At 28.3% G+C, this 25,708-nt stretch overlaps 2 protein-coding genes across 2 annotated transcripts; one reads left to right on the forward strand and one right to left on the reverse strand.

Moving 5' to 3' along the window:
• The first annotated feature begins 16,340 nt into the window (after positions 1–16,340).
• EMB2759 (embryo defective 2759) lies at positions 16,341–19,511 on the forward strand. Its single transcript, XM_068624862.2, has 5 exons — positions 16,341–16,752; positions 16,985–17,054; positions 17,566–17,699; positions 18,197–18,619; positions 18,848–19,511. Exons 2-5 carry the CDS (start codon positions 17,028–17,030, stop codon positions 19,260–19,262), a joined length of 999 nt encoding a protein of 332 aa, XP_068480963.1. The 5' UTR covers positions 16,341–16,752; positions 16,985–17,027; the 3' UTR covers positions 19,263–19,511.
• A 468-nt stretch (positions 19,512–19,979) lies between these two features.
• On the reverse strand, positions 19,980–25,211 carry LOC137820680 (uncharacterized). The gene is made up of 5 exons (XM_068624863.2): positions 25,027–25,211; positions 24,876–24,946; positions 23,165–23,268; positions 20,651–20,705; positions 19,980–20,430 (listed from the first exon to the last, which is right to left on the reverse strand). The coding sequence occupies exons 1-5, from the start codon at positions 25,099–25,101 to the stop codon at positions 20,301–20,303; spliced, it is 435 nt and encodes a 144-aa protein (XP_068480964.1). The 5' UTR covers positions 25,102–25,211; the 3' UTR covers positions 19,980–20,300.
• Positions 25,212–25,708: the final 497 nt, after the last annotated feature.

The following is a 25,708-nucleotide window of genomic DNA, read 5'->3' on the forward strand; positions in this document are numbered from 1 at the left end:
TTGTAAAAATAGGATTTAGTGTTATTCAAATCTAAATACTAAGTCTCATTTATTTACTCTATATAGATTTCTTTACTAAAAATTTACTTTAAAAAAACTTATTTTGCAATATTTTTAAAAAATGGTTACCTAACATATGTTTAAATAAATTAGTAGGGTAGAATGTTTGGGACAATTTTCTTTGATATTTAAGATTTTTTAGACTTTTTAAAAATAATAACTATTTAAAAATTTCATTTGGTAAAGTTACTCGAATAAAGTTTTTAGTCAGTAATCAATTGTATTCAGTGAAATAAATTAATTTTTTACTATACAGAACTTATACAATAATATAATTCATTGTTAGAAGTTTAGGAAAAAAACAATTATATTTAAAGAGATTTACATGATTCGGCTTAAGAAGATTTTTAAATATTGTAAATTTGAACTTGAGTGTTAAAAGAAGATATAAATTTATTTTTATATAGCACTTCTACTAATATACGTATTAAAAATCAAAATAGTATTCATTAATTTTTCATTTTTCATTTAAAAGAGATGCATTTCCAATATGAAGATATTACGTTATTATACTTTATTTAACATTTTTAATTGTACTTATTCTTAACGTGTGCTGAAACTGTAAATAATGATCACATCCTCCATTCAATAATTTTTATCTTTATGCATTAACTTATTTACTAAATGAAAATACATTCTTTACAAATAAAGTAAATTAGTTTTTATTTACTAAATGAAAATACATTCTTTACTAAAATCTGGTAAAACAAAAAGCGTGGATAGCTCCTCCCATAGCCTGTTATTCTCATGTTATTCTCCTTTTCTTTAGATTTTATTAGTAACTCACAATTATTATGGAATCAAAGATACTCGATCAGATTTTAAATAGAGTAAAGTTTCTTTTTACTTAAAAGATTCATTATTTTATGTTTTTCTCATGATTTTGTCATTAATCTATGAAGGATTAATTGAGAAAATTCTCTTAACGCGATTAATCTTATATTGAAATTTGGTAACTTTTGAATAACTTGGTTCAAGTCCTCAAATTTTTATATAGCTTTTATGACTTAGATCTTGGAAGGTTACTTTAGAGATAAGAAATTTTAGGTAAGAGAATATAGTATTCTCTTTTAATAGATGAAAATTTATGAGAAGGATTGAAAGTTTTAAACAATTGTAAAAGTGGTTAATGATTTTAAATTGGGTGTGGTATGAATTATGAAGTTTAATCTTGATTTTTACTTGAAAAATGGGTTTTAAAAGGAGGTATACATGCTCTCAATCTCATATCCGCTCAACAAGGTTGCTATGTGCTAAACGGATTTTGACATGCAAATTTGGGGTGTTCTTATGTAACAACGTTTTTTTTCAAAAGTTGCATACCCCTCCCCCGTGCCATTTTCTTCTTTCTCTCTCACTCCCTCATCATATTCTCTTCTCTCCCTCTCTTAATTTTCTCTCCCAATCTTCATCTATGTTAGAATTTGATCATAGCACACTATAGCTGAGGAGTTAAGGAACATTTCTACCCGATCAAATTTTTAAATAGAGTAAGTTCATTTTTGTTCTAAAGTTTCTTTGTTCTCTATTTTTCCTTAGGATTTAGTCATCAATCTTGGAGGGGTTAGTTGAGAAGTTTAATCCTCTCAACTTATTCTGCTATATACTGAATTTTTGTTCAGTTTGGATAACTTGTTGCTTTAGGCCCGTAAATCTTGAAGCTTATCCAGACTGTGGGGAATAAAATTCCAGATGTTGCTTGGAAAGCAAGCAATTAAGGTAAGGGAAGCTAAATTTAATTTTTAATAGCACCCTAGGATAGAAAATCTGAATGTGGAAGGGACGTGATCCCAATATTCCCTTATGTTCTTATATTGTGTTTATATATTGTGTTCTTTGTTTATATATTATTTAAAATTTATAAAAACATTATATTTTTATGGTTTAATATTTAAGTGTTTTTTTTATGTTAATTAAGCTTTTGAATGTTGTGGATCGTGTTTGGAATGATATTGTATGATGAAGTGATGTGGAATTGAATTCATACATTTGAGATAATGTATGGACTGATGTTTGTTGTGTATTATGTATTGATGTTATGGGGTAATAGAGATCTCCGAGTTTCACTGATGATCTAAGTCACATAGACTAAAATATCAGGTGGTGAGAAGCTGATGGGGGAGTTCATGCACACCGTAATATCATGCACGACTTGGGTTGTATTGAACTTACCCTGATCCTTTCTGTTGGATTCGCTGGTAATCTTTGGATCAGGTGCTAATCTCTGGTAGAACTTACTTAATACGGGTCTTCCGGAAGACGTTGTTTGTTGAATATTCTGGATGTGTAGATCCATGTGAGATCTATGTGATTGTTTTATTGTTAAGATTTGAAGAAAATTGAATAATTTGAGAAATTGATCATGTAATTTGGTTTTCTCTTTTGATTTAATTGTGTATATTATAAAATTCTATTTTCACTAGCTTACCATTGCCTTTTCTTGTTGTGTTTGAACTACGATGACTGTACTACGTACACGAGCAGATGATCTTACAGGTGTCTGAGGATCTGAAGCGCTTTAGGGTTCTGATTTTGAAACTTATATTGTAAATATTTCTATTTTTTATATGTATTAAGAATGTTTTGAAAAAACTCTAAGCTTGTATAGAAATATGTAGAACTTGTATTTTAATAGTTAGATGTTATTTTCTAGGGTGTTACATCTTGGCCCCAAATCTACTCAACATTTTTCCTATGCTTAAAGCGTATTTTATATGCAGAGTTAGGGGAGATCTCAATCTCAAATTCGCTCATTGAAATTTCATGTGCTAAAGAGATTTGAGATGTAATTTTTTGGTGTTTGCAATATCAATTTGACTCAGTCAATCTTAATTGGCTCAAACCATTTTGACAACATTTATTATTTTGTTCATCTACCTTTTTGTTTCTTTTCTATATACCATGACATTGAATTAAATCTTTTGAAAATTTATCATTTTATAAATTAGAAGTGATTCCAACTTTCCAAGGCTTATATTTGATTAAATTTATGCAACATAAGTGTTTAAAACAATTTATAAAATTGAATTTGTGAAATTTTTTATGTTATGTGATTATTGTTGATATTTTCTACCAGTTTTAAAAGTATTGACTTCTGTGTGATTGAATGGTATGTTGATGAATGAGAAGAAATATGAATCATGTGGAATGTTATCAAGATATAATATTTTTAGGAAAAGAAATACCGTGTTGAGATTGATTAGGATGTTCATTGACTAGTGATTCACCTAGGAGGAGATATCATGACTCAACTAATATAATAAAATCATATAAATGAAGTTATTCAAGTGATGAGAGTCGAAGAAGGTTCATATGACTTTGTTTACGGTTTGAAAAATAATTTGGTATGGCAGATCATGTGAATTAACCCTATCACAAGAGGTGATTGATATTGAGATTATTATGTGCATAACTGTGTGGGTTTCAGAGTGTGGTAGTGTAACAGGTACAAATCTCTGAGTCTAAGTCAATGCACGAGTCTTTCGAAAGTAGAGTCAAATGTTTGTATGTGGACGTAAGTGGATTTCTAACGTGAGTGATATGAAACTATGTCAATGGATTTCTAGCATGAGTGATGAACATGAAATACAAACACTTAACTGATTAGAATATTTGGAATGAATGGAGTGTGATGAATCATATGATTATGATTGGATGCTTCAAATCTAAAGTTTTATCGAAAGTTTTAAGAATAAATAGCTTACTGTATTTTTTTGTTGGTGTTGTTTATTTTAAAAATATGTGATGATCGTATGTTACACGTGAGCAAATAATGTTGCAGGTTATGAGACTCTAAAATGAAAATGATAAAATTTTTCTTTTAAATATTTTAATATTTTGTTTGATGATGTATATATTTCAAAATCTCTACAAGAAAGGATAATATCATGTACACTTTATTTATATATTAATCACATAGTAGGTTGATAAGGTTTAGTAGGAATGTTACATTAACCACAAACCATAACATTAATTAATGAAGTAGATTTTTAACTTTAATTATATAAATAATTTAAAATTTATCCTTAACTATATTTATGGATTAGTAGCTACCCATTGAAATTGTAATTGAAATTCTTGAATTATTTTGCGAAGATGAAGATATCAAATTCAAACTCATCTTTTTTTTTAATCCATGTAAAAAGTTGATTAATTTTTTTCTTTATCAAATCCATTTTCAAAATATTTTTTAATTAATTTGATCATACATAAATAATTCTTATTCAAAGATATAAAAACAATTAATACAATTCATTATATAAAAATTATAATTTATTAATTAAGGTACAAAGTATGCATTATATATTATTTATCATATATATATGAAAAAAATAAGTTACTATATTAACTAAATTATATACTATTTTATAGATTAAAAAAAATTATTAATATTTAAATTAGTTTCTATTACAAATAAAAATTTATAAACAACTTTCTAAATTGATATCTAATTAACTACCGATGTTTTAGCTACCAACTACTTTAAATTCTAAAATTGATAGTTAAAATCTTACTAGCTAATTATATATTAGGTTAAAAACTAATTTATAAACTTTTATTTATAATAAAAATTACTTTAAATATCAATAATATTTTAGTCTATAAAATAATATCTAATTTATAATTTTCTTGTAGTGGAAAACCATTAAATAAAAAATATTTGTAGGAAAATCATTAAATAAAAATTAATTATAAAGACATAAAATAATTAGTCACTAGATTGACTAAATTAGATATTATTTTAGAAACTAAAAAAATTATTGGTATTTAAAGTAATGTCTATTATTAATAAAAATTTATAAATTAGTTTCTAAATTAGTATCTAATTAGTTACCGAAGTTTTAACTACCAACTACTTTAGATTATAAGATTGGTAGCTATTGTAGTAATTGGATACCAATTAACTAATTAGATGTTAATTTATAAACTAGTTTATAAATTTAAAAACTATTTTAGATATCAATAATTTTTTAGTGTATAAAATAATATTTAATTTAGTCAACATAATAACTAATTACTTTTTGTTATTAAAATTATTTTTTATTTAATAATTTTCATTTTAATTTAATAATTTTTTATGGTGTTCGTGGAAATCGTGTGAAAACAAATGTGATATACAATACTCAATTTTAAATAAAAATAAAAATTAATCAAGTTAAATCCAACACTTTGACTTTTAAAAATAAATAATTGCTGAAATAGTCTGGTTTATTTAAAATAAGTAAAATTTACAAATTAGAAGTTTAACTTGTATAAGATCATAAAACTTGTACTTGATTCATTTAGCTTGTTTTTCCATTTGATAATTTTCCTCAAACTATTTTAATAGCATGTCTTTATTTATATGTGTTATATTAAAGGATGAAGTGAAAAATAAATTCAATATAAAATATAAAATATAATTTGACACAATTAAACATTTTTAATGCACATTTCTATTGTTGTTAGATTTTGTAAGGGTATGATTCTTAATTGAAGCATAATATTAAAAATTCCTGTGACCCATCATAAGGTAGAGAAAGTTTGGAACCAGAAAAGCATGGGTCATTGCACTGTTGTCTTTTTTATTGGTTTCTTTTTCTTTCTTTTTACAGAGAACCAGTGGTTGAAGAGAAGGTATTAGAAAAACTGTTGCAATCACTACACCTATTATTGATAAAGGTACAAGTGAGTCACTTTCAACATAAAACCTACCATATTTAAAGAGATTTATTATTCTTTTTTCTATAAAAGTAGGTATGGTAAATTCAAAGGAGTTATTAATTGAAATGGATTTTGAATATCTGCATTTCCATGATGAAGGAAACAAATTTTTATTTATTTTTTACTTTTTAAAGCATATTGGGAGGTACAAATATACAAATGTGCAATCAGTATCTTTTTTTTTTCAGGGTTAATCAATTTGCTTGGTTTTGATAAAAAGCTGACATAGTTCCAATTTTTTTTTTCTGAACTAATGTTTTTTTGTTTAAATTATCCAACTAAATTTAGATTCCTTTTATTTATTAAAATAATAAAAAAATTTATTAGTCACGAATCTAAATCCTATACCAAATTCTGATTTTTTTTTTACAAAAAAGTAAAAGAACTAATTTAATAAATAATTAATAAAATAAAATAAAATATTTTTATTTTGTTGTGGGTTCATTAAAAATAATTGTAATAATAAAATGAAATAATTTAATATATAAAACTAATTAATAGAAATAATATAAAAAAACGTTACATTAGAATAATAGTTTTAAAATAATGTAAAACAAAATTAGTAAATATATAATAAGAATAATTTTAAATCATCGATAGGATGAAATAAGATAAGTACATAATTATAAAAATGTAGTAATACTAATTGAAGAAATAAGAACAATTTAAATAGTTTTATATGATAAAATAAAAAATATGTTTGAGAATGATAAATAAATATTAATTTAAAAGTGACTATTATTATTTTTGTATTAGTAATTGTCAATATGAATTAAAAATAAATTCATGAGTAAGTAATACTATGAATTTGAATTCAAATAATAATAATAATAATAATAATAATAAAATTATTATATCTTTTAATTAGTGAATAAATATATAGGTGATATGAAACTAATATTATATATATAATATTAGATTTGAAATAAATGGTATGTTATATATCGAGTAATAAATTTAATTCTATAAATATTATGAAGATTTATGTCAATTTTTATTCAAGTATAATACATTATATTATAATATTATATGTGCGAGGTTTTAGTTTTCATAACAATGTTACCTATTATATAATTTTATTTTTAGTTTATATTAATAATCATTAATATAGAATACTACTAATCAATTATAAATTAATATTTACTTATTCATTTTCCAAATATCTTTTCATTTATATAAATAGTCAATTCAGTGTAATAAGTAATAATATATATTATTTTTAGTATAAAAAAAACTACAATCTTAATACAAGACATGTTTAGTTTTTAATAATCATCACATATATTTAATAAAAAAAATTAACATTAACCTTGAAGAAACTACTAAAAATTTTAAATTTAGGAAACAAGAAGTAAATAATATATTTAACCTTAAAAAAACTACTAGTTTTTTTTTTTAATTTATAAAAGCAAAAAGCAAATAACATTAGTATTAATTTTTTTCTAATAAATACACGTAACAATTATTAAACACAAAAACATGTATGTAATGATATTAATGGAGATAAAATAAAATTAATAAATTTAAAATTATTGTAATGTGTGAAAAGAATAATAATAATAATAATATAATATAAGATATTATATTACTATTTAGTTGTTTTCTTAAATCTATAATTATGATAGTTTGGTAGTTTATTTTTATAACAAAATTATCTCTCTATTACTAATCTCTATGAGTTCTCTCTTAGGTAAATAGATTTTATGTGAATTTTTATTCTAAGAATTTTTCTAATGTTATTCAAGATTATAAGATGAAAAGAGTTAAAGTTTGTGTCACAATATTTCATTCTGTTTGAGAAGATGAACCAACAAAATTCAGGTTAGGAAATTTAACATTAAATAATAACTAGGATGTATAGTTGTAATTGTTTGTAATGTGTTAGGTTTATTTGAAACTTTGTTTTTGTACTATTTTAGATATTTAAGTCATTATTTGATTTTTTGTTAATAATCTAAGAGGTGAAAACTTGTTTGTTGTGGGGTAAAAATGGAGGTTTCCTCTATAGGAAGGTTCGCCTCGGGTCTATTTACACTCAAGCAAAAGTATGATGGTGTTGAAATGTCTAAGGCGGTCCAATTTTTGCTCAAGGGAAAGTATGACAATGCTAATGTGATTCAAGGCGGTGAAATTTTCGCTCAAGTGAGAATTTTTTTTGGCTCAACCAAAAAAATTAACTCAAATAATTTTTTTTTCAAGCAAAATAACTTAATAGAAAAAGAATTAATTCATGCCAATTTAACTAGATTGTTGCACAACTAAAAATTAATATCTTTTTATCCTTTTCTAAAGTGAAAAATTTATGACCCTCAATAATATTTTTATCATTTTCGAGATGTATAAATCAAGGTAAGATTTCGGTTTTATCGAAATCAAATGTTGAACCTCAACAATGAAAAAATGTCTATTTCGATAAATAATGTGGAACTGATTTAATTGAGTAATTATTTTTAAATAGTATTATTTAAGAAAAAAAAATGGACAAAGTTCTGCATGCTTTGAATTTGAATTTCGAAGAGTTGAGATATGTTTACAGTAACTTAATTGTAATAACTTATGAGGATAAAAGTAAAAAATAAAAAGTAAATTATTTTTTTAAGAAATTAAAACTAGTTTATATATAAATTAAAAAAATATTGATGGGAATGGGCAGTGCACATAATCATCTACATTTAATGCAATATTGATGTCTCACATTCAATGAACCATCAAACCTAACCAAACATGATAAGTCACACAAAAACGCGTTTTGTACTTTCAAATAGATATCTCCAAACATAAAATAAGAAATAAGAAACTATAATTAAATTTAAAGATTGCAAACAATGTACATAAGAAATATATTATGTAAAAACTAAGTATTTTGAATTTTATATATCTTACAAGTGAGTGCTTTTAATATTTCCATACTCAAGTTGCCATTTTTATATGGTAACAATTATGTTATTTTTGCATAAATATAACTAAAATATTTAAATTTAAGTATATATATATTTGTAATATGTATAACATATATTATGCTCAGGTCTTAAATTTACAAATTTTAAAATATAAATATAATATTACAATTAATAAAAAATAGCAAAATGTAATTAGTATAAATAACTTTTTTATTAGTCTTTTCAAGTTTTTGTACTCATGTCAAAAACAATTATCATAACTCAAAACAGTACATTACACAAGGATAAACTATTTTATTTAATTTACATCTCTAAGAATGTATAAAATATGATATAAAATCATCATTCAATTAAATTTGCTAAACACAATGTTAGTCTACTTAAGGCTTCACACACTAAAAATTGACTATATATATATATGATCCACTTACATCCATTATTTCAGTAATTTACAATCATGTCATTTTATGTCTTAATTTCTTATGCATCAAAAGTAACAACTTCATAACCAAAATAATTTATCAAATTATATCATAATTAAATAAAATAAAGATTATTCTTTTCCAAGAAAGTATAATTAGTTAAGGAAAAATTTCTAGTATAATTCATTTTCTTGTATTGAAATCTACTTAGCAAAATTTTTGGAGCTTATGTTTTAAACAATTAAGTCTCTTGATTTCTTAATGCATTTCTACAAATACATCAATAAGTTCATTATACTTTGCTTGAATATAAGAGTTAGAAGAACTTTAGCTTTCTTGAGATTCTATATCAACTATGAAATATGTGTTGGTTTCATTATTGTTGACGTTGCCTTTGAAAGTGTTGTAGGCCTATTTTTCAACATTTTCTTAAGCTTTTCCCAAGGTTTTCCACATTTTCTTTGTATTCTTGCATGTTGAGAGTTTGAAGAATTCCTCCATGGTGAGTGTCAAAGCAATTATGTGTCTTGCTCTAGCATTGTAATGAGCTTTTTTGTTATCCTCTTCAGACCAAGAGTTAAAATCTTTTTCATCTTGCATATTGTTAATGACATACATATAAATATATAGTTCATTTATCAACACATCCTATACACCTTTATCAACTGATTCCAAAAATATTTGCATCCTTACTTTCCAAAAGGGACATTTTCACTATAGAAAAGTGAAGGTATGTTAATACAACACCTTCCGCAAATGTTTGATTTTACAAAGCCATTTCAAAAGATAGAAAAACTCAAGATCTTTATTTTTAATAATTATCAAAAACCAACTTTGAAAACAATTTTCAGAAAAAAATGATAGACTTAGCTAAACTAAAAGAGAGAATGGTGAATTGGTTTTGAAATTTTTTCACAAAGATTTCTCATTCTTTAAGTTATTTTCAAAAACTCTTTCAATTTGAAAATGAATGCAATTAGATTTAGAATTAAGACGAATAGATGATTGGAATGTAACACAATAAAAGATGATAAAATAAACAAAGATTGCACAAGAAGTTTTATATTGATTCATATCCAATGATCTTACATTTAGTCTTAACTATTCAACCTTAGAATAATTATTCTACAAACTTCAAAATGTTTGTACATTTCACTCAATAATTACAAAATCAGAACAAAAAAAAAAATCAACTTGAACACTCGTAAAAAGGATATCAAACACAAGAGGATATCAACTTTATCAACTCCTTATCACACAAAAGAATGTATGCCTTATCAACCTTTGAACAACCAGTAAACAACATTGGAACACTCCCACAAGAACAACAAAGAAAAATTTTACCAAAATAATCACAACATAAGCAAACAACAAGGTTATTTTTCAACATAACAAAATCTTAAATCTCAAATCTTGTAAGCGCAATTTTAGTGTATGGAAATTTCTTTGAATATCTCAATTTAAATTTCTTTTGTGATTGTAATTGTTCTATACAAGATTGAGATAAATTTCTTAGAAGCTCTATTTATAGAGTTATGAAAATGTTGATTTAAAACAAATACTTATGTTTTTAATCGATTGTTTGAAGATGTTAATCAATTATTCTTAGTTAAATTTGAAAAATAGTTAGAATACTTTCTTTTTTAATCGATTATGACATATGTTAACTGATTATTTCCACTTTACAATTAATGTAGAAAAAATAGTTCAATAGATTATGAAAGATTGTAATCAATTAATATCTTGAAACATGGTTTCCCAACTCTCTGGTTTAATCAATAATTGATTATCTTGTTTTGAACCTCATCAGGAAAACTTTAATCAATTAATAAAGCCATAAAACATTTTTGAATTTTATTTTTTATTTTTTCCAAACTCATTTTCTTTTTAATTCATTTTAGTATTGATGTGTGTTGATTATAATCTTATGAATACCTTGTATGAAAGACTCAACAACAAAGAATGAAAACTAAAACTCTCTAAACATCTTCAATATCTTATTCTTTAAACATCATCATCAAAACATCTTCATTTGAGACTTGAGTCACTATGCAAGTTTAATAAGACATGGGTAAATGGATTCATCATTTCACACTATTAAAACTAAACAAGTATGTTAGTACTACAAAGACGATAGAATTTGGATATAGTTTTTTGAACATAATCACAAATGAAGTCTAATATTTAGTTCAAAAATATTTTCTAAACATAATCACGAATGAAGTGATATCTTACTTCTATATGCTTGACATAGAATGTTGGATATGGTTTTTTGAAAGATTGATTGCACTATTATTGTTACAATATACATTTCTTTAATACTAAAGTAATCTTCTAATTAGTACTTTACTATAAAAGTTAAGAACAAAAACTTACAACTACCATGTACTCTGCTTCTGTTGTAGACAAAGCTATGGAGTTATGTTTCTTGCTTGACCAGGAGATCAAATACGGTTCAATGAATTGGGATTCTCCACTTGTGCTTTTTACATCAACACGACCTCTAGCATTGTATGTGTTGCAAAATCCTCTAATATGAAGCTAACATTTCTCTCATAACACAAGCATATATTAGTAGACCCAACAAGATACCAAAATATCATTTTCTCTACCTTTAAGTGAGACTTTTTGGGTTTTGACTAAAATCTTGCTCATAAATAAACACTAGCATAATATTAGGTCGGTTAGCAGTAAGATAAAGTAAAAAACTTATCATACCTCTCTTGATTGTCTAATCATTGTCTAATCTACTTTCTTATTATTTTCGTCCTTTACAAGGGCTTTAGATGTATGCATTTGAGTCTTCATAGACTTTGTGTCTGACATGTTAGATTTTTTTCAACATTCTTGAATGTACTTTGATAACTGCTTAGTCGTATCGATTTTTCAAACAACAATACTAAATTTTTCCCTAAACTCATTTTGAAAATAAAACATACTCTTAGATGGTAAAATTCACATATACAAAAGCAAAAGTAATAACAAAAGGTTGTATAATCATGACAAGGCAATTGCTTCCTGCACCCCCACGTTTTTCTTCCTGTACCGCCACACTTTTATGCAAAGACTAAATCGTCCTTAATAGTTTTTAAAATTCCAAAAATACCCTTCACCTAAAAAAACCCTAAAGAGGCGCTGGCAACGATTCTCTCAGTGCACAGCCGTGGGTTTCATTTTCTAGCAGCAACCGCACATACAAATCGCTATCCTTACAATCTCAGATATTTTCTGTTGCTGGTATATAGTGTTTTTAATCAAGGTAAGTTAATTTCTTTGCTTTCGGATAAGCACATCCGGTTTTTTATGGATTTTTGTCTCCGTATGTGTTTTCTTGCATTCCAGATCATAGAATCCGGTAGAATCCCGAGTTTATGCTTGCGGTAAAATCTTGGATTTGTAGTTCCGGGAAGATTCCGAATTTTTGGATCCGGAAAAGTTCTGAACTTTTGATAAAGTATACATTATGTTATTTTTAAATTTCAAAAGCAATCATCAATTCTTAAAATTCACAGAAGTAGAAGGGAAAATGCCAATAGTAACTTGGCTTGAAGAAATTCTGATGACTTTCCATTTTCAAAAACAAAAGAACTCTCAACAGCAAATGCTTCTTTCTCGGGATAATTAAATGATATTCCATTCTCTAAATTCTTCATGACTTCTGAAGTGAATTTTTCAGATTTCATTTCATGCACACCAGATTCATCATTAACACTTGCTTGTGTTTCTACTTCATGATTTATATTTGTTCCAATACCGACATTTTCAGTATGAATCGGGCCTATCTTATCTCTAGGATTTCTCCTCTTTGAAGATTTCCTTTTAAATCGAGCTTTCTAGTATTTGAATTTTCATCGGCTATAGAAACAGATTCTGCAACCCTTTTTCTACATGGAAGGACTGTCAACTTTGGAAGGCCAACCTGGTTTTGGAAAGCATGAGTTGCACTTGACTGGATAGCTAATAAAGCATTTACTAATTATTTACAAAAGTTATCATAACAAATTATTTCATTTACTAATTAACAAACAACTTAAACATACTTTACAAACTTAACCTTACCTCATCTGTAGTAAACGCATTTATACATTCATCATCATTCCACACATCAACCCCATCATATAATTCTTGTCAATTTCTTGACTACTGTCCATGCTTCTTCAAAAAAACAAAAAAAAAAACTAAATCATTGCATTTTGGATCCATGAATCCATAAGTAAAAAAATCATTCCAGATCCACCAATCCATAATCCAAAAAAACCATTCCGGATTCAGGAATCCATAACACAAAAAAACAATTCCGAATTCAGAAATCCATAATGCAATTTAAGCTTCTGGATCCACCAATCCGTAATACAATTCAGGCTTCCGAATTCAGCAATCCAGAAAACAACAATCTATGATAATTTTACTTCCAGAACACCCCCTCATCCGAAAAACACAATGTAATTAATTCTGGATTCTTAAATCCGAAATATATTACTGGATTCGGATATCCGGTAACCTCGAAATCTCCATAACTGTCATGCCTTTAAAAAAACTGTAGTCTTACCTCTAACACCCAAACAATACTTCGACAATGTTCTGTATTGCTCCACCTTGCTCCGAAGAATTGCAAAGACTCCCAACAGTAGTTGATATTTCAGTGATGAAGATGAACTGCTACAATGCAAGTCCAGGAGAGTGCCCTTTTCAAATTATAGGTCAAGGGTACTTTAGGAATATTTAGAATTATGGGGGTGCAGGAAGAAAAACGTGGGGGTGCAGAAAGAAGAAGCCTCATAACAAATGAATTGAATATATATAATTTTTTTGACATGTTGCAAAAAAAAATAAAAAAAATACTAGCATGCATTTATGGTTCTTATGACTTTAAATACTCATTTTGACGAAGTTTACTATGGATATGAATACCTAAATGATTAAATTTTATGTTTTCGTTGAAAGATACAAGATATATTTAATTACTAAAAGAATCCAGTTATAGATTGCAACATAGATCCAGGAAATTATATTTAAATCTTGGTAAAATTGTCACCACTTTTAACTTTAAGAAAAAAAAAGTTGGAGACCAATGTAAAAGTTTAAGATTAGTAAAAACAATTTTGTAATTATTTTGCACAACGTTATTCTTGGTCAATTATGCATAAAAAATAATGCTAAATACTTATAACTTTGAATCAAAATATATGATTTAACGTCATTAATTAATCTTAAACAAAATATAATTATTTGATACTATCGTATCATTCGTTATAATCGATAAATTAAAAATAATATAATGTTATTACATATTACATTCCACAATGTAATAAGTAACAGATAATAAGATTTACTTCGTTTCAGTATTGCTTATTTAATTAAAAATTGAAATTTCATCTAGGTTTGTTTACTCGAAACTTGTAAAATTTTAATTGACAAAATAATAAAAATATTTTTTATTAGCTACAAATAATAAAAATTCTTATAGTACCTTCATTTAACAGAACCATTTTTTTTGTATTCTTTGGTCTAAAATTAGCATAACAAATGCTTCTTAAGATTTCTAATAAATGGCAGCTTTGTTTCAATTTCAGCGCGTGCTTACTGATATATGCTACCATTGCATATAGTGTGATGGGCTTCTACCCTCTTTGCTATTGGTACTGCTTAATTTCCTTTTCCACCACCTTTTATTTTAAATCTCTGTTTTGCTCTTTCTATTTTCTAACCATCTTCAACATTCATCAACCTTCATTGTGTCCGCCTCACATAATTATTTTTTTATTAAAAATAAAAAAATATTAATTTATTTGTAATATATATAAAAAACAAAAGTTGGAGGAGGAAACAATTTTGTATTTTTTATTAAGTTGTTTCTTCCTGCATCCCATGAAATTTCTTCTTGCACCTTATAATTTCAAAATTTAATTCTCATAACCTAAAAGTCAATTATGGAAATGAAATTTAGAAGAAAAAAAATCTAAAAAAATCTTTCCAGAACAACTATGCAGGAAGAATTTTGAGGGGTGCAAAAAGAAATACTTATTTAATATTATATGAGACGGGCTTAAACAGATTAGTGGACCAAAATAGGGAAATTCTTCCTGCACCACATCAATTCTAACATACACCCAATCAGCTATTGAAAATGACAAAAATGCCTCTAAAAAATAACGAAAATAACCTTAGATAAAATGAGGGTGTGGATAAAAATTCCTTTCAAAAACTGTTTTTCTGGAAATATTCTGGATTTAAATATCCAGAACACATTTTTGAATTTCGAAAATTCTTATTTGGAATGCTTTATTCAATTTTGTGTTCTGGATTTTTTTTTTTAATCCAGAAAGTATTTTTTTTAATTTTGAATTATATTTATTATAGGTAATTTTGAAAATTTTAAAAGTTAATAGGTGCATATCAAAAATGACATGGTGCAAGAAGAAATTATCCCAAAATAATAAGTTTGGTATTTTTTCCAGTAGATTTTAGGTCGATCCATCCAGCTCGCATTGTCACCTTTGTTTGATATCATTTTAAATCTTTTAAGATGAATTTTATGAGGTGAAATTTGTAAACTTATATATTATAAAATATTTATCCGAGATGGAATCTCAATAATCCTATTTTCAAGTTTCTTTTTTAAGATTGTATAATTGTGGATTCTTTTATTTCGAAATATGCATTCTAAAATGTAGTGATCCAAATCAAATTGCTCGTCTAAAAAAATTCCATGATTTTTATTTTCAAATTAGGTGATCCCTAAACAAATCATATTTTCAACAAAGCAAAAGAGAATGTGAAAACACTCAAATAAGACGAAACTCCAAAAGTTATTTGGATTTTTTTCAGAAGCGAAGGTTTTTTCTCTGCCAACAAAAAAAAGTTTGAGAAAGTTTTCTGACACGTGTTTGTTTGATGAGAATACAACATTTTTTAGCAGTGTAAGATTGCGGAGAAAGTTAATTAATGTGAATGTGAAAATAAACTCTTTTCATCTTTAAATGTAGAAATTAATTAGTGTCATAATGTCATGTTTAATAAATATTATTCATATAAAAATTGAAGAGTAATAAATATATATCTAGCATTATATATTATTTATTAATTTTTTTATAAAAATATCTATACTAGTTATATTTTTATGTTTTAATTAATTATTTATAGAAATCATGAAATATATATATATATATATATATATATATATATATATATATATATATATATATATATATATATATATATATATATATATACACACACACACACACACGGAAGTGTACCTTTCTTAAAGAACCATTATTATCTTAAACTCATAATTTTTCCTCTTAAATTCTACCCTTTAGAAAAAATTAAACAAAAGCACCATAACTTTTAATTTTTTTTCTTAAAAGTTGAAATTAAATATAATTATTTAAAAATTCCAAAAAAAAGTGGTAGCATTATTTGTTTGCATTTTTCTTGTATAAAAGTAAAACAAAACAAATAAGTGATGAATTAGGGGAAGAAGAGATAGGGGTGGTGGCACTGTGTAACCGATACGATATGATATGATATCATATCATATGTTCCTTCCTTTCTCCTCTTTCATCTTTGGATTAGGGTTCCACGCTTGCAATTTCCTTCACCCACACCCTTCTACAATTTCGATTCACTTCTCCACCGACACTGCATCAGCGTTCTTCGATACGGTACTTTTTTTTTTCTTTCGCGTTTTCCAAATTTCGCTTTATCCACAACCTTCTCTCAATATCTGTGTTGTAAAATTAATTTACATTCAATTCTCAAATTTGAAATGTAAAACTGCTATACTTTTTGTGCAATTTGGCTTCTATTGCTTGTTTTTATGTTTTTCTAATATATATATATATATATATATATATATATATATATATATATATAACTAACTCCATTGTTGAATAGGTCCTGTTTGTTGAGTAGATTGGATAAAGAATAAAAGTGTGGAATGGCTTTCGTAGCGCATCAACCTCAGGTATTTGGATTGAGTTTATTTATTTGCTCACAAGGTTTATTACTGTACTGTGTCTAATTTGCTTTCGACATTTATTTTCCTATTACCGTCTAGTTTTATGCTTGTTGTTAGTCAAATTGGTGGGTACGTAATGAAAAAAATGTCAAATGATGTCATTTATTATCGTCGATGTTTTGTGTCCATGAGACATATGTACTCTCTAGTTTTTCACTCTGCAGAAAGACGCTCTCAAAAATTAGTTTTGAAGGATGCGATTTCTGGTGTTAAGGATACAACTCTTATATTAAATTTAATAACTGGAGCAACATGGTTTAACCCTTTAATTTTGAAATGGCCTGGGGTGTGAAGATCGGATTTGTTTTGAAAGTTGAGACTGCATACTTTTTTTTCTCATTCAGAAAAGTTTAATATGTCTTGTTGAGGGTGTTCTTGCAAATTTTCATGTTCACATTTCAAAGGGTTGGGTATATGAATAATGAACTTTATTGATAATTTGCTTTCTTTTCTGCAGGGTTTGTACGTAACATCTTCCTTGAAGAATTTGCCATGGAGCAAAAGGATGAAGTTGAAGCAGTGTTTAACAAAGCATCACATGAATGGAAGAACTGACTGGCATTGCCTAGTAAAGCGGAATATTTGTCTGAGGTAGAAATTAAATATGGTCTTTGTTGTCTGGGTCACTTTAAGTTTAGAACTAGTTAGTGTAATGGTAATGATAGATGTGTCTGTAAGAGGTGGCTGTATGATAAAGAGTTAATTAGCATAACCAAGTGTCCATTTCACTCTGAGGGGACTTCCTTGTAATAAGATTAAAAAAATTCAGGTCTTGTCTACCAATTATAATACATTACACCAAAGGTAATTTTTGTCATTTTCTGAGAAAATGATTTCCGGAGAGAGTAAAACCAATCTGTATGTACTTGTAAACATTACTTGCACAATTTGTTTGATGCATTTATTATGTTATGTTCTTCTCTCTGTTTCTAGTACCAATATTAAAAGTCGTGCATATTGATTTCAATATTTCTATTAATCTTTTTAATCTGCATAACCTTGTGATTGTTGCACACGCAGACATGTGCCCAAATTGAATGTGCATGACCTTGTAGTTCTACTTCTCATAAAGGTGGTATTGTTTCCAGTGTAGGACCTCCTTGCTTTTGTGTATCTAAGCTCAAACCTTTGAGGATTTCAGCCTTTAGAGGCAGCACCCAAAATGATGATTCTGGTACCAGGGCTAATAGATGGAAGGCACCCAAGACATCTGTTAGACTAGGAGAGAGTGAGGAAGCTCACAATGTTCCACTCTCTTATGCTTCTGAAACAAATGATAGCCTTCCAACATCATCCTCTATCCATAAGCTTTTCAATAAATGGCTGACAATGTTGCGCACACAACCGTCAAGTCAGGAAGTGGAGAAAATTTTTGAAGAACCAACATCAGCTGGGGATTTACCAAAAACTCTTCAAGGGACTCAAATTAAGGAAAGAGGTGAGGTTATGAAGGTAGCATGGTCCCATTTTCTGGCCCTGGATGCGACAATAAAGATTCCCTTGCTGATATTGTAAGTACGGTGATCTTTTCCTCTCTACAAGTTATGCAGTTTTTGTGAAAGGAGGACATGTTTGCATTTTTTGTTGTGTCATCTTCAAGTTAATTCTCAGTTTGTCACATTTGTTTCATCGTTAGTTACTGTTTTGTCAATATAGTATTAGGTTCTGCATTATTCTTCAACTTTCTTCCCTTGATGGCACAACAATGCTTGTCTTCTAACCTTATCTTTCATCTGCAGCGTTCCTCTCTACCTGGCTGTTAATGTAAAATATGGTGCTGAAGTTTCCAAGGAGTTAACTCCTTTATGGATTTTGGGGCCACTAATTGTGGCTACTCAAGTCATGATAATGCGTTGGCTTTGTGCACTCTACGCCTTCAGCTTCAAACAGACTGTGAACTTATTCAAGAATTCTCCCTCTTTCTGCATTTTGGCCTATAGCTACATTTTTCGCGGCAAGCTCAAAGAGGATATCTCAACTAATGTTTTGCAGCCTATATTGAGCGTAAAAAATAGAGACTACAGACAACTAACAAGAAAAAAGTTGAAAGAATTGCAGAAATGGATAATGGAGATGTATCTTGATTATGTGGAATCAATATGGCCCTTTTATTGTCGAACAATCAGATTTCTGAAGAGGGCTAATCTTATTTAGGTTTGAATTTGAACATTGAAAATATTCTTAGGGGTAGTCTCCTGGAATGACCAAAAGAGGGGTGAAGGAGAGAATACTCCGTAGCGTTGAATTTTTTTGAATGAGATTGGCCAATCCCCTTTTCTGTTGGGGTTTTGGTATTTTGAGCCTAGTTATGGTCTTGAGGAAGTTAAGCTCCTAATTTATGTTATATTGAAAATGTTACATTATTATTAGATTAGGTTGTAATTGTTTATTTTTGTTGAATCACTTCTTGTGTTTCGAGGTTCTAAGCGATATTGATTCTATTCTGCAACTGCTCATTCGGTAGTTTGGCCAAAAACCGTCTTTCCGTTCTACCGTAGTGATGTTGAACTCAAGAAACTACTGTTGAAACTTTTCCTAGTTGAATTGGTGATTGTTTAGCTTTATCTCACTGTTTGTAACATTTGTCTGCCAGAATCCGGAGAATACGTCAGTTGTTCAATGACCCCGTATGGTGAAGATAGTTGCAGATTTTGCTAAGCCTCCATGACAGTGTGTTCAATCTTCGTGGAACAACCATGCTTTTGTTGTTCACCGTTTCTACTACAAGGACTTCAAGCCTTTTAAAATTTTCTTAGTTTCCACTCGTTAAATTTTGACATGAGCAAATTTTAGACAAACAAAATGAGACTTGTAAACATTTTTTTCATTAATGCAACTGATGTTAGGATGCATTGAAACATGCACAAAATATGGAGCAAGCAAAGTACCAATTATATTATATTATGGACTTTCAATATACTAGACTACGAACTAGTTAAGACAAACTAGAAAATGGTTATAAAATGGAGAATAAAATGGTGGCAATTATTCACTTTGCGATTGGTACACTGAATCATTAATGGCCCCTTGACACATAGTTGTAACCCCATAAGATCATGATCGGAAAATCTGTTTTAGGCAAGGAAATTGATGGTTGAGGCCATGAACATCTTTTCAGTCACAAGTTCCACAACTCCTGTTGCATTAAGGTTTCTATGATGACATGCATTGATGCTTCTCAAGTATATTAATTCAGTTCTTCTTCACCACATGCTTTCCATTGGGGATGCTAGCTTGGGAATCTGCTGGTGGTGTTGATCCATTGCTTGATTGATCTTCAAAACCTACTACAGGATCTGCATATGACCTGTAACAAGTCAAGCTAGACACAACAAATGAAGGAGCAGGAATTAGTAGCTTGAATTTTAGAGTAAAAGTTTATTATGCTATTTTTATAATGGGGCTGAGCCTATTTTTCTTGTATTGAACTTTATCTTTCTGTACAAAGAGGCTAACAATATTGAAACAGGCATTCTTTACTTATATTCTTCTCTCTTTCTTTTTTCCAACATGGAACGCGCAAGACGTTGTACATGGCTTACCCGCTTGACTTTATGATTTCATCATTTACTCTAATTTGCACATCAAATTCGTTGCCTGCAAATAAAAATATTTACTATCAATTGACACCGGATTGTTTTGTGGTAGTTAAAACTTGTATTTCAATATATGAAATAAAGATCTAAAATTCATAAAACAACGTCGACAAGAAACTAGGGAATGGAGTCCTCAATTTTATTTCTAACTGCTTTCAGATGCAGCAAATGATCATAAAGTTATGGTAAACACTGCCAAACAAAATACATCATGAACAAAGAAAAAATGGAGGCCTACTTACTTGGAGAAAATATTTCATGTTTTTGTTTCTTCTTGTTTTCACCTTTAATCACAAAAATGTCACCTTATTTTCATTTTATTTGTTGTTTTCAACAGTGAAAACCTTTTTGCTTTTCGGTTTCCCATAGAAATCTTTAAAACAAACAAAAAGGGTTATTTTTTTCATGTCAACAAGACCTATATTATTCTTTACCACATCACAGCAATGTGCAATTTTCGTGCATTATAGCATTTATCCACAACCGGCTATAGTTACATTGGTTACACTTGTGTTACTATCTTTCTGAGTTTAGATTCATTCAAATTTGAAAGCATTGATGCTTCATTCAAATAAAGAGGCTATTAACATGATTTGAACCTGTAAACTCCAACCACATGACAACAATTTGACAGTGGCACCAAAGCTCCACTTAGGTGGTTAAGATACGATAAACAGGATAGGATAGTTATTCCATCCTACTCTAATCAATTGTTTGGTATAGCAATATGATAGGATTTCTTTATCCTATTGCCTATTCTGTCTTGTCAGTATAGTATATTTCTTGAGGAGTTGGGGTTACAAGACAGCAGTATAGGATAATTCACCTCCCTCTTACTCTTTCACCATCCAAATCCATTACAACTACTATTACAGCCACCACCTTCACCACCACCATCCCTCCTTCTTGTGGCCACTTCCACTAACATTGTTGCCAATGTCACCACCTTATAACCATCGCCTCCACCATCATTGTCATTACTATCATAACCACCACCACTATTAGCACCACCACTGTTGTTATAGCAACCACTATCACTTCCACCATTGTAATCAAAACTTTTATCAACATTTTCACTCGTTGTCATCACTATTATCGTATCATCTCCATCGTAGCTTACTACAACTAGCAACATTACTACAACGTCACCTCTACCATTAGTTACACCATTTATATCATCATCATCATCATTGTCAATGTCACACTCAGTTGTAAAAATCACTACCACTTTCCCTATTATTATAATTACTCACACCAACATCATCATATTCACCATCATTTATTTATTACCACTATCGTCACTCTCATTACCACCTCCACCATTGTCATCACTTTCACCATCATTGTTGCTACCATCTTGTTATTATTGTTGTTGTCATTATAATTGTTGTCACCACCACTATCACACCCTATTAGTATTCGATCCTTATCATGGTAAGGATCAAATACCAAATAAGATTAATATTTATCTTGCTCTTATCCTATCATGTTCCTACCCTACATTTGTATCTTATCCTATCATATCATATCTTGACCATCAAAAAAGCCCCTTAGTAGATAGGGGATAAGCTAGCTAATTGCAAATAGTGAATAAACTAGCATATAGAAAACGAGCTTATGGTTAATAGTTGGTTGAATTTGAAATATTGGGTAAAATTAGTGATTGAACTTGGTGATAAATATAAGATGACATGTTTATATGCTTTTGTATAATTTTTATTTATTTTTATATATATTATAATTATTATTAATTTAAATACTTAAATATGTTTTAAATTATTTGTCATCTAAAAAACTAAGGAGAGTCCTTAAATAAGTGCGACCTATAAAAAAATTGTGGTATTTAATCTATTTTAACTAATACCTTAGTTAAAATATTAATTTTTGAATTTTATTTTATGTAAAAAATATTATTATTAGTTAAAATGAGATGATAAAATAAAATGGAATGTTCCTATGATTTTTTTTTTTATATAAATCTCTCTTTAATAAATGCTAATTATTTCATTTAGTCAAACATAATTTTTCCTCATTAAGCCATTGTTATCTTTCAGAGTTTTGTAACATATCTTTGCTTAACGACAACTTCAAAATGTTGATTGATCTCTTTCCACTTACATGAAACACACCATCTTCCTAATAAACTTGATGTGAAGCTCAAGCATATTCTTTTCATACTCATTTGTCCATTTAAAATTGATATCTCCCTATATTATCCTTGTTTGAGTCCATCTTATAAATTTACAAATACAAAAATAATAGATTTTCTGCAATGTAAAAGCAATCAAATGGGGTATTGTAGGTAAAAAAATAAAAGTAATAAATGAAAGCAATACTCACAAACTGCAGCAAAATGTTCACAAAGGAAAATGTAATAATAGTAGTGGGGAAAGCAGACATGTTATAATGCGTAGTGAGTTATCTTCATATTCCTTCTTAAATAGCTAATGTTTTGCATACCTCCATAAAGGTTTTTGTTAGAGAAATATTTTGCCAACAATCGATGAGCGTAATCATTGTCATATTTTCTGAACCTCTCAATGCACTGTGGACTGTCCAAGTAACTGTAAATTGAAGAATATGATAAATTATTTCAGTTTGGACAAATAACTTGCAGCTAATAACAGTTTTCAATTCAAAGATTTTAGCATTGTGTCCTTTAGAATATAAGACACATACTTTACAGAATTCTAAAATAGATTTTCTCGTCAAAAAATAAAATGAAATAAAGGGGAAGGAAGAAGAACTCAATCTGATAATGACAGAGGTGTGTCAGGGAAATATCATTCACTTAGAAGGTGGATGTGATGGGATATTGGAGGAAACTAATGACTATGTAACGGGAAAACTGATGACTGTGTAACTGACAATGAAATTATGACCAAAGAGACCAGATGTGCAGTTTAATTTAGAAGGTGAAACAAACATAGAGATTGATGCTTCCAACTAAAACTACATATTGCTATGACAAAATTAATGGGTTTAAAGGAGATTCTCAATCAGAGAAAAAAAATATTAAATATACAGATGAGTATGCTTTAAAATGCAGATACCAAAGTAGTTTCAACACAAAGAACAACATTGTAGTCCTTCATCGGTTTCTCAAAAATGGCTTGAAATAATTCTACCATTGATCACATCTATTTCCAAATATGAGATAAAAATGCAAACATCTTGCTACCACTAAAGCTTGGACCTTGGCACTTCATCTATTTTACATAGTTGGCAAGGGAAGTTCTATGTGAGCAACCTTTACTCACATTGCAGGTGTTCAAGTCTTGCAAGAAGCACCTATAGTCATAGCCATTCCATTAGAAATTTAAGTGGGGGCTAGACTCACATCTAAAGGGTGTGGAAACACCTTGTGGGAGAGGAAAAAAGCCCAGATACAGAAGGTGAGCAAGTCAAGGCTGCTAAACTTAGTACTTGACCAACATGAATTTCTATCTCAACAAGAAAAAAGCCCAAATACAGAAGTTATGCAATATTCTCCTAAAGTCCTGTTAATTTTCATGACTCTTTTTCATCTGCATGTTTTCAATTTCCATCCCTTGCTTTTATATTTTTTCCTCATCCTGCTCTCTTTATTTTCCTACAAACATTAACACCTTTCCTGGTGCATTCATGTTGCGTAATCTCAATATCTGCAGTGGTATTGCGTGCACCCATTGTACACAAACTGTTAAAAACTCAGCCAGAGAATGTTGTTTCCAGTAGTGGTGCATAAATCATCACTTTACACAACATTGAAAATTCAACTACAACTTGTACAATGACGTTGCAGTCAAAACAATAAAAATATATAGTATTTTTTAACAATTTACCCACACCGAATTTTCAAACTCCTCTGTCACCAAATTACAACCAGCTTTAAGTTCAAAAACAAAACACGTAGTTACAAGACCTAAAAGATACAGATTCAGCCACTGAAAACATAGACTGTGAACGGAGCATGCTCATAATCATCAACAACATTGCCATGGCAAGAAAACAATAGCAACGATAGCCGCTTGAAATTTAAAACAGCTTTAAACTATCAAGCCATTCACTTCAAGATCTCAAGATATTCCAAAACAAAATCAAAAAAGATATCTCCATACACAGAACATCAGCATCAACAGTGACTAACGAGCAAAACAGAAAAACAAAAACAAAAAAGGGGGAAACTTACTCAAGCCCATCAGTAAAGTTAGGTTTTTTATCGTCTTCGTGACAATTCCCGTTGTTCTTAGCAGCTTCAACCTTAGAAGAGAAAAGCGTGGGAATAATTAGCATAGAGGCGCGTGTGCATGCGTGAAGTTGAAGAGCGTGAATTGACTCACCTTGGTGGTGGGCGAGGTGTTGCCGGAATCGGAGGCGGAGAGCGGAGGAGGAGAGGGTGGAGGCACGCTCGCCATTCTATTTTTCTCTTATTCCGAACTCAGTTTTTTTGCATTTGTAAATTCCGATGACTGAGCTTCTGTTTCATAAAACAACATAAATATTTGTTGTCTCTATCTTTAACAATATCTTTGCAGTTATCTTCCTAAAGTTATTAAAAATGAAAATTACACTCTTCTGATTTTAAATAAATATTTTTTATATTTTTTAATAAAACAATTTTCATAATGTTATAGTTTTTTAAATAGGTATAAATCTTTATTATACGATTATCTGTGACACTCACCTCTTTTATCATCTTTTACTACAAAAAAAAGTCTTAAATTTTTATTTTAAAATGTAGCTTTTGTTTAGTTTTAGTTATTATAATAGTTTTAAATAAAATAAATAATAAGTGTTATTTTATTAATCAATAAATAAAATAAATGCCATTACATTTATTTAATAAAATATATAATTAATTTTTTAAAATGTAAATGTAATTTTATTAAAAAAAATATTTGTGTCCCTATTCTTATTAGTAACTTATTTATATTAAATTAAATATAATATAATCATTTTATTATTTTTCATCAATGTGTATATTTATTTCCATTTATTTTGTTATTTTTCATCAACATATCT

The sequence above is a fragment of the Phaseolus vulgaris genome, chromosome 9, assembly GCF_051622355.1.
Source record: "Phaseolus vulgaris cultivar YP4 chromosome 9, ASM5162235v1, whole genome shotgun sequence".
NCBI classification, from domain to species: Eukaryota; Viridiplantae; Streptophyta; class Magnoliopsida; order Fabales; family Fabaceae; genus Phaseolus; species Phaseolus vulgaris.